This window comes from Myxocyprinus asiaticus, chromosome 13 (genome assembly GCF_019703515.2).
Source record: "Myxocyprinus asiaticus isolate MX2 ecotype Aquarium Trade chromosome 13, UBuf_Myxa_2, whole genome shotgun sequence".
Lineage (NCBI taxonomy): Eukaryota > Metazoa > Chordata > Actinopteri > Cypriniformes > Catostomidae > Myxocyprinus > Myxocyprinus asiaticus.
In genome coordinates this window covers 41,940,591-41,958,200 of record NC_059356.1, presented here as the reverse complement: position 1 = coordinate 41,958,200, position 17,610 = coordinate 41,940,591, and the positions used below count along the sequence as shown (strand labels likewise).

Sequence of the window (17,610 nt, the reverse complement as noted above, 5' to 3'; positions counted from 1 at the left end):
TGTCCAAATTATGGGAAATAGCCTTGAATCATCCATCATTGTCCTTAAAATTTTGAAAATGGTACGTTTTTTGCTTGACAAGCTCTGGTGTTAGGAGGAGGCCATGCCCAGCAGTGTTGGCTCCTCACACCTTAGTGAGTCTTTCCCTTGCTAACTTGGAGTTTGTACGGCACTATTTTTGTAAAGCTCCTTCGGAACAATATGTATGGTAAAAAGCGCTGCAGAAAATAATATTGAATTAATAATTTAGGGTGTCAGTATGCATTGCATTTCTTTTAAACCATCTTAAATTCAAGCTGGTTAATTAACAGACTACTTAAATGTGCAACAACCAAAATGTTTATTGAGTAAAATCATCATGAAATTCAATATTAGATGCAAATGTTTTTACAAAAGGAAAGAGTGCGTTTCATCATTGGATTTTCAAAAAAATTTAGGTTACATTGAGGGTAAGCAGAATGTTTAAAAAAAATAAAAAAAATAAAAATAAAAAAATGTTAACCATATACCTTTAAAAGGAACATCTATGAAATCAAGTGATTGACTGCTTGCTTTGGACAAGAAATGATAATCATGTGTGATAATATAACCTAGATGCCATCTTCATCTGGAGAATAATGAAGCCACATTGAACTTCCCACTAGACCAAATCAATCTTGTTGAAGCGCACAATGTTTGATGTTTAAGTGAATCGAATCAAGAAGAATGATTTGGGAAAAACCTTGACCAAAACCATAAGCAGTTCTAATTAATGGATGAATGTGATTATTAGAATTATACTAAATCTCCTGAAATGGTTGGCTGCACTTTTGTTCATTGCAGTTTGTCTGTGCAGCTAGAGATGTGCTTCTCAAATCCAGAACTGAGAACATCTGCATTATAAATTTCAAATGTCCCCAAATTATCTGGAGAGGAGATTAAGATCATAGTCTTAAAGGGATAGCTCACCCAACAATAAAAATTCTGTCATCATTTACCAAACCTGGATGACTTTCTTCTGTGGAACATGAAAAGATGTAGGGCAGAATGTTAGCCTCAGTCACTATTCGCTTTAATTGCATCTCTTTTCCATCCAATGAAAATGCATGGTGACTGAGACTAACATACTGCCAGAAAAACCCGAAAAATATGAGGGTGTGTAAACAATGACAGAATACCTGTTCCAATACTCTTTCATAGTTTCTTCTCCTACATCTGCATATCATTATATAAGTTACGACTCTGGTAAAACAGTATTCTACTTCAAATGCTTGTAGAGATCAGAAAAAGAGAAAAAGCTACATCAGAGTATTGGAACTTGACTCACTCTCTCCCCATTCACTCATTCACATTAACTCGTTCTGCCCATTAAGGCTGCTGGCCGCCAAACTTGGAGCCGAGTTTGTTGATCAGGGCCATGATCTTGGGGTTGCCCTGGTACTTAGAAATGTTGGCGGGATTTTGCGCCACATCTTGGAATGCTGCCATCACCTCAGGATCCTAGACAAGTAGAAGGTAATGGAAATGTATGAATTCTCGAGACATTACAGTGAATTGTCAATGCTGCCTGATGTATGTTAGATGAAATGCAGAATTCAAATATTATAAATCAGGCCCAATAATATCTCAAAACTAGATTTTAACATGTGATGAAAACGTGCAGATGAAACTGATTTATCAGTCAGGCTGTAAAAGAAAACTCATCTAAATTGTGATCGTTAAAGGGATAGTATGCAAAAATGAAAATTCAATCATCATTTACTCACCCTCATGCCATTCCAGATGAGACTTTCTTCTGCAGAACACAAATGAAGATTTTTAGAAGAATATTTCAGCTCTGTAGGTCCGTGCAATGCAAGTGATTGATCAAAACTTTGAAGCTTCAAAAAGCACATAAAGGCAACATAAAAGTAATCCATATGACTCCAGTGGTTTAATCAATGTCTTCTGAAGCAATCCAATCAGTTTTGGGTAAGAACAGACCAAAATGTAACTCCTTTTCACTAAAAATCTTTACATCAGCATTCTCCATGGCGATCATGACTTCAAGCTCCATTACACTTCCTTTAGAGCCATCCAGTGCTTTGCGCATGCATCAAGCACTAGGAAGTGTAATCGAGCTTGAAATCATGATTGTGCCTAGAGACTACAATGGCAAGACATACAGTGAAAAAAGAGTTATATTTTGGTCTGTTCTCACCCACACCTATCATATTGCTTCTGAAGACATGGATTAAACCACTGGAGTTGCATTGATTACTTTTATGCTGCCTTTATGTGCTTTTGGAAGCTTCAACATTTTGATCACCATTCACTTGCATTGTATTGCCCTACAGAGCTGAAATATTCCTCTAAAAATCTTAATTTGTGTTCTGCCGAAGAACGAAAGTCATACACATCTGGGATGGCATGAGGGTGAGTGAATGAGATCATTTTTGGGTGTAAAATCCCTTTAACATTTCAAATCAACCATTCTGGTGCTCAGTGTTGTAAGGTTAATTGTACCTGCATAGCCATGAGAACCTCTGGGTCATTAAATAGCTCGTTAAGTCCAGGCATTCCAAACGGAGGAGCTCCACCAGGGAAACCAGCACCTCCTAAAAGGTCAGTGGAAATGTCAATCCCAATATATACAATTTCAAATTAAGTGATGATGAAGTGTTCAAACTCTGTGCCTCAAACGAGATCTGAGGTTTTACTATCATATGAATAATCTTGTTGATCTGTTATGAACGTAATTTTTGAAATAAACAGACTTTATATACCCTTCAGCAAGGATTAGTTGTATTTAACATTTGTTTTTTTTTTGTTTTTTTTTATATATATTTTAATTTTTATTGAATAATGTGTATCTATATAGTAAAAAACAAAAAAAACAAAAACAGCGTATTGTATACTGTACAGTGTATGTTATTATATGTATATTGTTGAGTGTAATTATGTGTATAACAGATGTTTAAATTGTGTTGTGTTAATTTGATGGTATTGTAAATTGGTATATGTCTCATCACTGTCACGACTGCTATGTTGATCGGAACTGCACCCAAGAATTTCACACACAATTGCACTTGTGTATATGGCTGTGTGACAAAGTGATTTGATTTGATTTGATTGATTTGATATACCTGGGAATCCTGGGAAGCCTCCATGTGCACCTCCAGCCTGTTGTCTGGCCTCCTCTTCCTGCACACACACAGACACACATTAACAAGACCAACTCTAAATTAAGACACTGCATCATCATGTTTTCTTACCCTTTGAGCTCTCTCATGCTCCTCCCTCGCTTTCTTCACTCTTTCTTGTCTCACTTTGATCTCACGTTCTTCACGCTTGCATTCATATTTGCGCCGGTGCTCCATGATTTTGTTGGCCTGTGATGGACAATTGAGGTTACATGAGATAAAATGTAGATAATGTACTCCATTACTGTTTTAGTGCTGTTATTCGATCAAATTTTTTTCCGCAATTAATCCCATGATTTTTCAGAGTTACAGAAATAGTTCACCCAAAAACAGGCCTCTACATTGTGAGTAAATCACTTGCATATGTGACTAAATTTCGGGCTATGCGATTTTAAAATGTCTAATTCGCCACTGGCTAGAACAAATTCAGATTTCACTCGCCAGTGACTGAGGTGTGTAGTGTGAAGCACCACGATCCTTTCACTGAATAAAAAGCTGGCAATTTAAGAAGCAGGATTCAGCCTCATCTTTATTGCCTGTTGCGTCTCGTGAGCGTGCCCTCTGAAGGAAATTGACCTTATTTGGCTGCAGTGGATCCTGAGGTGTTGTAGATCGCAATGTAATCATTGCTTTAGTTGAGCTGTGATATGCCATAGTTAAATTTACATAGCATTTAACAACATCAACTCTAAATTTGCTTTAACTTCTTTGTGGGTAAGAAACAGATCAATATTTAAGTCCTTTTTTACTTTAAATCTCCACTTTCAAACAGCCCTCCTTTGCGCTCTTCTCTCCAAAGAGTTGTTCTTTTGTTTTTGGCGATTCACATTCTTTATGTATATCACAACCTACTAGGCAGGGAGGAGAATTTAAAGTAAAAAAGGACTTAAATATTGATCTGTTTCTCACCCACAGCTCAATATTTAACCCCTGGAATCCTTTGGATTACTTTCATGCTTCCTTTATGTGCTTTTTGGAGCTTCAAAGTTTGGGTCACCATTCACTTGCATTGTATGGACCTGCAAAGCTTCTAAAAATCTTCATTTGTGTTCTGCAGAAGAAAGTCATACTCATCTGGGATGGCATGAGGGTGAGTAAATGAGAGAATTTTCATTTTTGAGTGAACTAAACTACCTTTAATTGCAATTAATCGCATATTTTTGAAAGTGCTGAAATTTGATTGAATGTTTATAAATGGCACAGTTCTCACAACCGTTTTCCCGAACTTGAGCATGTGTTTGTGTAAAGGTCACATAACAGTGTTAGAGTGTGGCATTGATACCTTAGGTTGGACTTCTTTCAGCATGGCACTGGCTTCATCATCATAGTCTAGTTTGCAGGCCATCGCCAAGTCTCGGGATGACTCCTCCCAATGCCCAAGCAACCTGTGTGAGAGAGAGAGATCTTCAGCATGACAGCAATATAATAATGAGTCTAAAACACAGCAGATACAAGCTAGATGTGAACTAGGCACAACATATATAAAACAAAGTGATTAATTTGAGTTTTTGTCCTAAACAGTTGTGCCTGCAAGACATGTTGCATAATAAATATACATTTTGTTGATCACTTGGCTTCTATTTTTGTCATGTTGTTCCGAGTAGCTCCACCCATAGTAAAATCTCACTGGTCCAAAATCCTGCTCACCAGCACTATATATATATATATATAAAAAAAATGAGGGTTGTGTTCTGATTGAGTGCAATTTTGTTGCTTCATGCAGCATTTTGTTTTCAATGATGACAGAACAATTACTGTCTGGTTAGGACACTGTAACACTTATTTGTTCTACATCAGAAGAGTAGTTTCTCTCATATTACAGTGATAATGAATTCAACCTGTTACCTGTGTGCTTTCCCCCTCCATTTATAAGGCTGGGCTGAGTCTGGGTTGATGTCAATAGCTCTATCACAGTCTCTGATCGCAGCATTGGGTTTCTGCATCTTCACATACACACTGAAAGAAAACACAAAAACAGGTCATAATCAACGCCATAAACGATCAGAAATGAAATCAGCTAAAACACAAGGCCGGGATTGGTTGATACCTGGCTCTTTTGGCGTATAGAATGGCCAGTCTCGGGTTGAGTTTAATGGCCTCTGTGAAGAGGTCGAGAGCTTTCTGTAGGTCACCTAAAAAGACCAGAACAGTTTGTTGGTTTCCACTTAAAATTAGGAGGTAGACCGATATATCGGTTTTACCAATTAATCTGTGCCGATAGTTGCTTTTTGGAACTATCAGTTAGTTATCGGCAAAAATTTTATGCCGTTAGTTTCAGATTTTTTCCCCCATCATTTCTTGTCTGGTCTGGTGAAATATATACACCGATCAGCCACAACATTAAAACCACCAGCCTAATATTGTGTAGGTCCCCCTCATGCCGCCAAAACAGCGCCAACCCGCATCTCAGAATAGCATTCTGAGATACTATTCTTCTCACCACAATTGTACAGAGCGGTTATCTGAGTTACCGTAGACTTTGTCAGTTCGAGCCAGTCTGGCCATTCTCTGTTGACCTCTCTCATCAACAAGGCATTTCCATCCGTAGAACTGCCGCTCACTGGATGTTTTTGGCACCATTCAGTGTCAATTCTAGAGACTGTTGTGTGTGAAAATCCCAGGAGATCAGCAGTTACAGAAATACTCAAACCAGCCGATCTGGCACCAACAATCATCCATGTGATTATCTATTCAGCCAATCATGTGGCAGCAGTGCAGTGCATAAAATCATGCAGATACAGGTCAGGAGCTTCAGTTAATATCAACCATCAGAATGGGGAAAAAATGTGATCTCAGTGATTTGGACTGTGGCATGATTGTTGGTGCCAGATGGGCTGGTTTGAGTATTTCTGTAACTGCTGATCTCCTGGGATTTTCACGCACAACAGTCTCTAAAATTTACTCAGAAAGGTGCCAAAAACAAAAAACATCCAGTGAGCGGCAGTTCTGTGGATGGAAACACCTTGTTGATGAGAGAGGTCAACAGAGAATGGCCAGACTGGTTCAAACTGACAAAGTCTACGGTAACTTTGATTACCCCGCTGTACAATTGTAGTGAGCAGAATAGCATCACTACAATTATACAGAGTGATTATTTGAGTTACCGAAGCCTTTCTGTCAGCTCGAACCAGTCTGGCCATTCTCCGTTGACCTCTCACATCAACAAGGCGTTTCTGTCCGCAGAACTGCCACTCACTGGTTGTTTTTGGCACCTTTCTGAGTAAATTCTAGAGACTGTTGTGTGTGAAAATCCCAGGAGATCAGCAGCTACAGAAATACCCAAACCAGCCCATCTGGCACCAACAATCATCAGAATCAGAATCAGCTTTATTGCCAAGTATGCTTACACATACAAGGAATTTGTCTTGGTGACAGGAGCTTCCAATACACAACAATACAAAAACAGCAACAAGACTTTAAAAAAATATAATTAAAATTGAATAAAAAAATAGATAGATATTGAAAAGAAAAAAGTATATGTAGAATACACACACATATACATACACACACACACACACACACACACACATACACAAATATATATATACATATACACATGTATGAATATATACAGGTGCATCTCAATAAATTAGAATGTCGTGGAAAAGTTCATTTATTTCAGTAATTCAACTCAAATTGTGAAACTCGTGTATTAAATAAATTCAGTGCACACAGACTGAAGTAGTTTAAGTCTTTGGTTCTTTTAATTGTGATGATTTTGGCTCACATTTAACAAAAACCCACCAATTCACTATCTCAAAAAATTAGAATATGGTGACATGCCAATCAGCTAATCAACTCAAAACACCTGCAAAGGTTTCTTGAGCCTTCAAAATGGTCTCTCAGTTTGGTTCACTAGGCTACACAATCATGGGGAAGACTGCTGATCTGACAGTTGTCCAGAAGACAATCATTGACACCCTTCACAAGGAGGGTAAGCCACAAACATTCATTGCCAAAGAAGCTGGCTGTTCACAGAGTGCTGTATCCAAGCATGTTAACAGAAAGTTGAGTGGAAGGAAAAAGTGTGGAAGAAAAAGATGCACAACCAACCGAGAGAACCTCAGCCTAATGAGGATTGTCAAGCAAAATCGATTCAAGAATTTGGGTGAACTTCACAAGGAATGGACTGAGGCTGAGGTCAAGGCATCAAGAGCCACCACACACAGACGTGTCAAGGAATTTGGCTACAGTTGTTGTATTCCTCTTGTTAAGCCACTCCTGAACCACAGACAACGTCAGAGGCGTCTTACCTGGGCTAAGGAGAAGAAGAACTGGACTGTTGCCCAGTGGTCCAAAGTCCTCTTTTCAGATGAGAGCAAGTTTTGTATTTCATTTGGAAACCAAGATCCTAGAGTCTGGAGGAAGGGTGGAGAAGCTCATAGCCCAAGTTGCTTGAAGTCCAGTGTTAAGTTTCCACAGTCTGTGATGATTTGGGGTGCAATGTCATCTGCTGGTGTTGGTCCATTGTGTTTTTTGAAAACCAAAGTCACTGCACCCGTTTACCAAGAACTTTTGGAGCACTTCATGCTTCCTTCTGCTGACCAGCTTTTTAAAGATGCTGATTTCATTTTCCAGCAGGATTTGGCACCTGCCCACACTGCCAAAAGCACCAAAAGTTGGTTAAATGACCATGGTGTTGGTGTGCTTGACTGGCCAGCAAACTCACCAGACCTGAACCCCGTAGAGAATCTATGGGGTATTGTCAAGAGGAAAATGAGAAACAAGAGACCAAAAAATGCAGATGAGCTGAAGGCCACTGTCAAAGAAACCTGGGCTTCCATACCACCTCAGCAGTGCCACAAACTGATCACCTCCATGCCACGCCGAATTGAGGCAGTAATTAAAGCAAAAGGAGCCCCTACCAAGTATTGAGTACATATACAGTAAATGAACATACTTTCCAGAAGGCCAACAATTCACTAAAAATGTTTTTTTTTATTGGTCTTATGATGTATTCTAATTTTTTGAGATAGTGAATTGGTGGGTTTTTGTTAAATGTGAGCCAAAATCATCACAATTAAAAGAACCAAAGACTTAAACTACTTCAGTCTGTGTGCATTGAATTTATTTAATACACGAGTTTCACAATTTGAGTCGAATTACTGAAATAAATGAACTTTTCCACGACATTCTAATTTATTGAGATGCACCTGTATATACATACATATACACACACACACACACATGTAGTGCAAATCTAAATACAAATCGGCTATGTACAGTGCAAGGGAATGTAATGGCAGAAGAGGTAGGATGTGTTGGATAATATAAAAAAACTAAGCTGTGTATTGCACATTAATTATTGCTCAAAGGTGCAGTTTTAACTGTTCATGAGATGGATAGCCTGGGGGAAAAAACTGTTCCTGTGCCTGACGGTTCTGGTGCTCAGAGCTCTGAAGCGTCGGCCAGAAGGCAACAGTTCAAAAATGTAATGGGCAGGGTGAGTGGGGTCCAGAGTGATTTTTCCAGCCTTTTTCCTCACTCTGGAAGTGGGGGGGCAGGAGGCAACCAATAATCCTCTCAGCAGTCCAAACTGTCCTTTGTAGTCTTCTGATGTCTGATTTCGTAGCTGAACCAAACCAGACAGTTATTGAAGTGTAGAGGACAGACTCAATGACTGCAGAGTAGAACTGTATCAGCAGTGCCTGTGGCAGGTTTAACTTCCTCAACTGTTGAAGGAAGTACAACCTCTGCTGGGCCTTTTTCACAATGGAGTCAATGTGGGTCTCCCACTTCAGGTCCTGTGAGATGGTAGTGCCCAGGAACCTGAATGACTCCACTGCTGCCACAGTGCTGTTTAGAATGGTGAGGTGGGACAGTGTTGGGGGTTCCTCCTAAAGTCCACAATCATTTCCAACATTTTGAGCATGTTCAGCTCAAAGTTGTTTTGACTGCACCAGACAGCCAGCTGTTTAACCTCCCTTCTGTATGCAGACTCATCATCATCTCGGATGAGGCTGATGACAGTGGTGTCATCTGCAAACTTCAGGAGCTTGACAGAGGGGTCCTTGGCGATGCAGTCATTGGTGTAGAGGGAGAAGAGTAGTGGGGAGAGCACACATCCCTGGGGGGCACCAGTGCTGATTGTACAGGTGCTGGAAGTTAACTTCCCGTCTCACAATCTGCTGCCTGTCTGTCAGAAAGCTGGTAATCCAATGACAGATAGACGTGGGAACAGAGAATTGGTGTAATTTAGTCCGAAGAATAGCTGGGATGATGGTGTTGAAAGCCGAACTGAAGTCCACAAAAAGGATCCTTGCATATGTCCCTGGTCTGTCCAGATGTTGCAGGATATGATGCAATCCCATGTTGACTGCATCATCCACAGACCTGTTTGCTCGATAAGCAAATTGAAGGGGATCTAGAAAGGGTTCAGTGATGTTCTTCAGGTGGGCCAACACCAGTCTCTCAAATGACTTCATGACCAGTGACGTCAGGGCGACAGGTCTGTAGTCATTAAGTCCTGTGATTTTTGGTTTCTTTGGGATGGGGATGATAGTGGAACGTTTGAAGCAGCATGGGACTTCACACTGCTCCAGTGATCTATCAAAGATCTCTGTGAAGATGGGGGCCAGCTGGTTAGCACAGGATCTAAGACATGCAGGTGAAATGCCATCTGGGCCCTGTGCTTTCCTTATCCTTTGTTTTTGAAAGACGCAGCTCACATCATCTTCACAGATCTTAAGTGCAGTTTGAGTAACAGGAGGGGGGAGGAGGGGGGGTTGCAGGAGGTGTTGGTGTTTGTGTGAAGTGAAGGTCAGAGTGGGTGTGGGGTGTGAGATTGGGCCTTTCAAATCTACAGTAGAACACTTTCAGGTCATCAGCCAGTTGTTGGTCCACCACAGGGTTGGGGGCAGGAGTCCTGTAATTCATAAGTTGTTTCATGCCACTCCACACTGATGCAGGATCGTTAGCTGAAAACTTGTTTTTCAGCTTCTCAGAGTATCTTCTTTTAGCCACTCTGATTCCCTTATTCAGTGTGTTCCTGGCCTGATTGTACAAGTCTTTATCCCCAACTCTGTAAGCATCCTCTTTGGCCTGACGAAGCTGCCTGTGTTCCGCTGTAAACCACGGTTTATCGTTGTTAAATGTTAAATAAGTTCTGGTAAGAATGCACATATCCTCACAGAAACTGATATATGATGTAACAGTATCTGTGAGCTCATCCAGATTGGTGTCTGCAGCCTCAAAAACACTCCAGTCAGTGCAGTCAAAGCAGGCTTGTAGTTCCAGCTCTGCTTCGTTGGTCCATTACTGTACAGTCTTTACTATAGGCTTAGCAGATTTTAATTTCTGTCTGTAGGTTGGAAGATGAACCAGACAGTGATCAGAGAGTCCCAAAGCTGCTCTAGGAACAGAGCGATATGCATCCTTTATTGTTGTGTAACAATGATCCAGTATATTTCTGTCTCTGGTGGGGCATGTAATGTGCTGTTTGTATTTGGGCAGTTCATGTGTGAGATTTGCTTTGTTAAAATCCCCAAGAATAATAACTGTGTCCGGGTATTTTTGTTCCGTGTCTTTGATTTAATCAGCCAGCTGTTGCAGAGCGGCATTCAAACACGCGTTTGGCGTGATGTAAACACTCACCAGAATAAACGAGGAAAACTCCCGTGATGAGTAGAAAGGCTTACAGTTAATAAGGAGCGCTTCCAAATTAGGACAGCACATCCTCTTTAACGTTGTTACATCTGTACACCAACTTTCATTGATGTAAAAGCATGTTCCACCACCTCTAGTTTTCCCCGTTAACTCCGTGATGCGATCCGCTCTGAACAGCTGAAAGCTCGGCAGATGTAACGCACTGTCTGGAATGGCTTCACTCAGCCAGGTTTCTGTGAAGCACAAGGCAGCAGAGGTTGAAAAGTCCTTGTTTGTGCAGGTGAGGAGATGTAGTCTGTCCGTTTTTTTAGGAAGAGAGCGGAGATTCGCAAGATGAATGCTCGGCAGCGTTGTTCGAAAGCCCCGCCAACGGAGCTTGACCAGCACGCCTGCTCGTCTCCCTTGCCTGCGTCTCATAGCGCGTTTAAACAACACAGCCGCACCTCCGACTAGAATGTCAAACAAAACGTCCGAATATTCAAAATCCGGGAAAAGATTGACTGGTATATGCTGTCAAATGTTCAGCAGTTCATCTCTGTTAAAACTGACTGGAAAAAGATTACTAAACACAGGACAAACAAACAAAAACAACAAAACAATAGAAGCGCTCCACACCGAGGCGGCCATCCGCGGCACCATCATGATGTAATCATGCCACAGTCCAAAAATCACTGAGATCACATTTTTCCCCATTCTGATGGTTGATGTGAACATTAACTGAATCTCCTGACCCATATCTGCATGATTTTATGCATTGCAATGCTGCCACAAGATTGGCTGATTAGACAATCACATGAATATGCAGGTGTAAAGGTGTACCTAAAAAAAAAAAGTGTTCACAGTGCATACACACGAAATTCTTCCTCTGGAGAATATCTAGGCTATAAAAAGCTTAATTTGTTAAATACTTAGAGCATTGTAAAGAAGCCAAGTTTTCGTCATTTCAAAATAAAAGTCCCTGTAGTTTTTCGGGCTTGTTTGTAGTTAAAAGTCCCGAATTATGCACAATAAGCTGCTTTTGGAGTGTTATTAATTTTGGACTCTTGAAGCCTCAGTGTCTGTGCCTGTCATAGTAAGGAAAGACTAAGATATTTTTTCATCATTCTATAAATTTTAAACAAATTTTGGCTAATTAATCCACTTTTGGCCAACCTCTACTTATAACCACATGATGGACTGCTACAACATCTAAAGCAATGCAAACTATGGTTACACAATTTAAAAATTTCAAGTAAGTTGTGACTTACCATCTCCTAACATTCCAATGGCCTCCATCTTCTTCTCATTGGCCTGGTCAATCATCTCATCAGTAATCTGACATAAAAGAAAACTATTTTATCATCCTGTTTGTATAATTGCACTTTACACTAAATGCATCATAACAGTCTTTGTAAACATAAATCACAAGCAGATAGATTGCGTTTTCTGTCATATGTTTAAAAAAAAAAAATTTTATTTAAAAAAAAAAACAAAAAAAAACAAAAAAAGAGATAGCCAATACAAAAGTCTTGGCATCAATGGTTATCTACAATGAATACGATCTATCAAAGTAATATAAAACTGAGCAGGAATGGCAAGGCTGTATCTTGGACACTGCCTTATTCCTGACTTTATTGGTTTATTTGAATGTCCAATACATTGAAATAAAAGCGTGTTGTTCATGCACTGCATTTACCTCCAGGTTCTCGTAATCACCCATCTCCTGAGGATCATCTGTGTCAGGCTCAATCACACCTTCCATGTCGATTTCTGGTGCAATTAATGCCAGCATATTAATATTCACATTCATGTTTTTATAACAGCATGTTTCAATATTTCAAGCATAACAAACTCCCTTTAGTAAAACATTTATTTTCTTGAAAATAAATGACACTTGGATTGATATATGTCTAAATACCTAATAGGGTCACTGTTGCTTAAAACCTTTAAAAGAATAATGGAAAGGGAAAGGTTCTTCTCTCAAGCTAGGATAGGAATATCAAGAAAAAAAAAAAGAAAAAAGATCGCCAGTGGACTTATTGTAGGGAGAGTTTAGAAATGGCAAGTGTGGCACACTTGGGAAATGCTGAAACAGGTGACAGCTGCAATAACTGGAAAACATTTAGGGAATGTTAAAAGGTCACAGCAACGTGCCTTTCTCAAGATGGCATATGAGGAGCAAACAATAGATATTGAAGGAAATATCAGTCAACAAACGACACACACCTACTTCACTTTCTTCACTCTCAGATGGAAGGGCTGGTTCAGGTTCTGCTGCTGCTTTGGGAGCTCCATCACATGGACAGCTTCCCTGAAAGCAAATGAAAACATGGCAATTGGACAGGCATTATTTAGGCAATATCTAGATCATATCATATTTAGTCATTCATGCCACTGTAACAGCACAACTAGCACTAATCTCGATTTTAATTATTTTGTGCCCTAAACGCTGTCATGCTGTCGATTATCACAGAAAAAGTCTCGTTATATCTAAACTGGACTACTGCAATTCTCTTCTTGTTTCCTGCATGTACATTCAAACCTACGCAATTGATCCAGTCTTCAACGAGACCAAGAGACTGCACTTAACGTCTCTCTTCATTCAACTGCACTGGTTACCAATGGTTGCTCGCATCAAATTGAAGACATTGATGTTCACTTACAGAACATAAAAGAACAGAACAGATACCCCGCTATATACACTCACAACTTCAAGTCTATGTGCCGTCACACAGAGGCACAAAATTACTCTCCCAGACCTTTACTTTTAACTGTTTCTCACTGGTGAAACGACCTGCAAAGCTCCAACCAAGCAGATGGTTCTCTAGCCACCTTCAAGAGACATCTAAAGACGCATTTGGCTCATCCCTCAGTTTGTTTTGCTTTTACAGTAATGCACATTTAGTGGAAGTCTAAGGCATTCTGGAGGGTTTAAAAACCAAAATGTGAAGCTTCTGTTTCAGGTAAAGTGCTTATATTTATACTTTGGTACAAATTATTATTATTTTTATTTATTAGCTGAAAAGTTGTCTAAATCATCCTGTTAGTGGTGGAACTACTTTTCTATACCAACGTCTAGCTACGTGTTACTAATGTAATTCATGCAATGGATATTTTCTATATGCAAACAGTCCATTTTCTGTTATCCTTGTTTGTATCATGCAAAAGTTGGTCCAGAAGCATGGTTATAACAGGAGTTGAAATAGTGGATTACAGCACAATTTTGCTCAGATAAGGTCAGTAGTCAATATTCTCACACAAATTTTGTGTTAACATAATGTTTTGATCTTGTGGCTATCCTTTGGAAATGTGTGTTATGTTAACATGAATTACAGTGCAATTCCTTGTTCCATACACTTCCGTTGCAAGTGCACTGTAAATGTGTTAAAACTGTGGGATGAGTCGATGCTATTTTCTGTGGTCATCAATAGAGTTGAAGTTGCATTGAGCCTGGAACATTTCATCAATAATTAATAGACACAATAGACAATGCAACTGTTGATTTCACATCTTACCTTGCATGATGAACCACCAGTCTTGGTTGGTATAGGTACATTGGCTCCCATTCTACAATAAAGTCACACATATTTACATTTTACAGCTAACCAAAACTCATAACTGTCATAAATCCATGCACAGCTTCATTTGTCCGTGTGCTCCACTGAAAAGGGGATAGAGCTGGAACTTTCTGGGAGGCATTAAAACTTACTTTATGACACAATACTTTATTACACAATTCCTATGGGATTTGATCATTTTTATCATTATGTAAATTATTGCACTGAAAGTCAATACTGAATTTAAAACCGTAAACAACACAAACAACAACCCAGATTCATAAGGCACTGACCCCTGCAGCCAGGTCTTAAAGAAGCTCATTTCTGGAAGGTGCAAGAGATTTGGATTGTCTTTGCACATCTGCACGAAGGCCTTTAACTCCGTCACTTTGCGCGGGTCCATATTCCACTACAGGCGCTGGATCAAAACTCACCTAGAGAAAAACACACGTGCACGCTGGAAAAATAAGGAAACATGCATTAATATTCCCATCGTATGACGGGTCCGACTCCGATCACTGCACAGCAAAATGCATCTTGCGTCGCATGAAAGTGCTTTCAAAAAACCACAAAATGTTCAACCGTGCACTAAATTATCCGTAATTAGTGGTGCAAAGGATTAACGCACGCGCTCCATAGAAGCTTCTGGAAATAATGCACGAGGAAGCGCGACTTGTTAAATCAACAGTGGTACTAACATATTCATTAGTTTAACTGTCCCTATGTTTCCAAATTCAACAAACAAAACATCAATGTTGTACCTGAAACAGCGAAGTCTCTGAAACGCGCTTCCCAAGAAGCGATTTGAGGGGTCGCGAGATTGAACTCGCTCTGCTTCACGCGTGAGTCAGTGAACGCGACACTGCAAATTCTGCACAGGCAGGAATTGAACTACTAACTGAAATCTAAACAAGAGGGGTCCGTTTTGGTTTATGAAAATTAAAAGTTAACCCTTGTGCGACCTTAGGTACATTTTTGTATTTTTCAGTTTTGGCTGTGTTAATGCCAACAGCATACATTTTGCCAAAGGTGTGTATTTTTGGAGGAATTTTCATATTTCAACCTCAGTTCCTATAATACATCTATAATACACTGTGTGCACAAATTAGCTACACTCAGGACCTTCAGGACAAAAATGTCCCCATTGAAACCCATTAAAACTGCAATATTTGATCCCAGTGCAGGCTTTCATTCTGGAGCCCTGGCTTCAAAATTTAAATTTTTAATATGTTCCACCAGATGGCGCCATTTTTCTCATGTTTAGCCTATGGAGCAAATGCATTCTTTTTTCCTATTTTCTGTTTGCTATATAATAGAGCATTGTTGGCCAGTTGAATAAACGATGCAGCTAAAATTGTGTGGGTGTGCTGGTATGGATGTCAGAGTATGTTTTGTATGTGTGAATTGAGAAATGTGTGTGTGTGTGTGTGTGTGTGTGTGTGTGTGTGTGTGTGTGTGTGTGTGTGTGTGTGTGTAAAAAAACAGCAGTGGCATATGTAAACAAACTGGCATTTAAAGGGTTAAAATCCTGAAAATGTATGAATATTTGGTAGTTATCAGTCAGGACTGATGTTGGTTAAAAAGATTAACTCATTGAAAATTAAAAATAATATTAATCTATAATATTATTATGGCAGTTTTTTGATGCAGACATTTTTGCCCTCTAAGGACCTCTGAGTAACTTTTTATTATTGATGAACAAGGGTTAATGTAGTCAGAGACCATGTTGTCCACAATTTATCAATTGTATTGCTTCATTTTTTGGGGGCAGGTTATTGAAAAACTAAACTGTACATTTTGTTTCTGCATGATTTGTTTCTGTTGCGAGGGAAATGTATTCGTTAGACATGATTTGGTGATCACTTTCAAAAACAACCCTTTAAAATAATTTGGAGTTATCAATTTTTCTATAAACAAGAAAGCTAGGAAGGCAGAGTCTTCTTTTTCAGAAATATTTTGTGTCTATATGTTTCAGCTTTTGGAGTAGTCACTATAAATATATAAATGATCACTAAATTAAATAGTCACTATAGATAAATAAACATTAAATACATATAACAAACCAAATGGAAGAAGTATCTTTTCAGAACTTCAGTATGTAATATTACTAGTATTTTCTAGGCTAAAATAATTGAGCTGATATTGATGTATCTTGATTATATTATGCTTCACATCCAGAAACAATGTTTTATTTTTGTAATTTATTTGCTTATATTTAATTTATTTAGGTTAGAATGCTGCTCATTTTATCTAGTCTAATTTATGTTTTTATTATTGTTATTATTATTGATTTGTTACTTCTTTGATGCATTATCAATATATAAGTATGGGCTGAGATGTTTTTTACACGTACAGTTTGGGGATGTTTTTATTTTAAAAACTGAAATACCTTTTGTAAGCTGTTATGATTTTTTCCTTATAAAGCATTAGAAAAGAATGGTGAAATGTTGTATTATTATTAGTAGTAGTAGTAGTAGATAATGGTAGTAATAATAATGAATTATATTTTTTCATATATTATTCTGTTATTATTAATTATTATTAATATACTTTTACTATTTATTTATTTTTAAATAAAAGGAATATATATATATATATATATATATATATATATATATATATATATATATATATATATATATATATATATATATATACACACAGGGTTGGGAGGGTTACTTTTTAAATGTATTCCACTACAGATTACAGAATACATGCTGTAAAATGTAATTTGTAACATATTCCGTTAGATTACTCAAGGTCGGTAACGTATTCTAAATACTTTGGATTACTTCTTCAGCACTGGTAGATTTTCTCACTTGTTTTGACTATAAAAACTCTGCCAGTACAGTAAGACAAAATACACATGTTAAAAATACATTCTCTGAAAAACCTAAATATCTTATGCAGTGTTGTTTCTAAAACAAGATAAATCAAACTGATCTTGTTTTAAGGATTTTTAGATATTGATATGTAGTGGAAAATTATATTTTGTATTTTAAATACGTAATCCCGTTACATGTATTCCGTTACTCCCCAACCTTGTGTGTATATATATATATATATATATATATATATATATATTCAGTAACAGAGGACCCCTCTAAATATATATGTAAAAAAATTAAGAGGGGTCCGTTAATCATTAGCGGAGGACCCCTCTTGAATTTATATATATATATATATAAATTTCAAGAGGGGTCCTCCGTTCTTCAAAGTCGCAGAATGTTACGGTAATGACGGAGCTGACCAATCAGAGCGCTGGAGTCCTTCATCAATCCACCAATAGGCGTTCAGAGTCTTACATG

The 17,610-nt window shown here is 38.5% G+C and overlaps 1 protein-coding gene across 1 annotated transcript; it reads right to left on the bottom strand.

Moving 5' to 3' along the window:
* Positions 1–323: 323 nt before the first annotated feature.
* On the bottom strand, positions 324–15,189 carry LOC127450037 (hsc70-interacting protein-like). Its single transcript, XM_051713747.1, has 13 exons — positions 15,064–15,189; positions 14,596–14,759; positions 14,261–14,312; positions 12,972–13,056; positions 12,442–12,515; positions 12,014–12,080; positions 5,209–5,293; positions 5,007–5,117; positions 4,444–4,546; positions 3,234–3,350; positions 3,105–3,162; positions 2,485–2,576; positions 324–1,479 (listed from the first exon to the last, which is right to left on the bottom strand). The coding sequence occupies exons 2-13, from the start codon at positions 14,703–14,705 to the stop codon at positions 1,348–1,350; spliced, it is 1,086 nt and encodes a 361-aa protein (XP_051569707.1). The 5' UTR covers positions 14,706–14,759; positions 15,064–15,189; the 3' UTR covers positions 324–1,347.
* Between the last annotated feature and the right edge of the window lie 2,421 nt (positions 15,190–17,610).

Excerpts from the sequence above, each read along its gene's own strand:
- LOC127450037 (XM_051713747.1), bottom strand. The coding sequence starts at position 14,705 with ATGGACCCGCGCAAAGTGACGGAGTTAAAGGCCTTCGTGCAGATGTGC. Across the intron at positions 5,294-12,013 it reads CATTGGAATGTTAGGAGATG|GTGACCTACAGAAAGCTCTC; the intron begins GTAAGTCACAAC and ends TGGTCTTTTTAG. Across the intron at positions 5,118-5,208 it reads CTATACGCCAAAAGAGCCAG|TGTGTATGTGAAGATGCAGA; the intron begins GTATCAACCAAT and ends GTTTTCTTTCAG.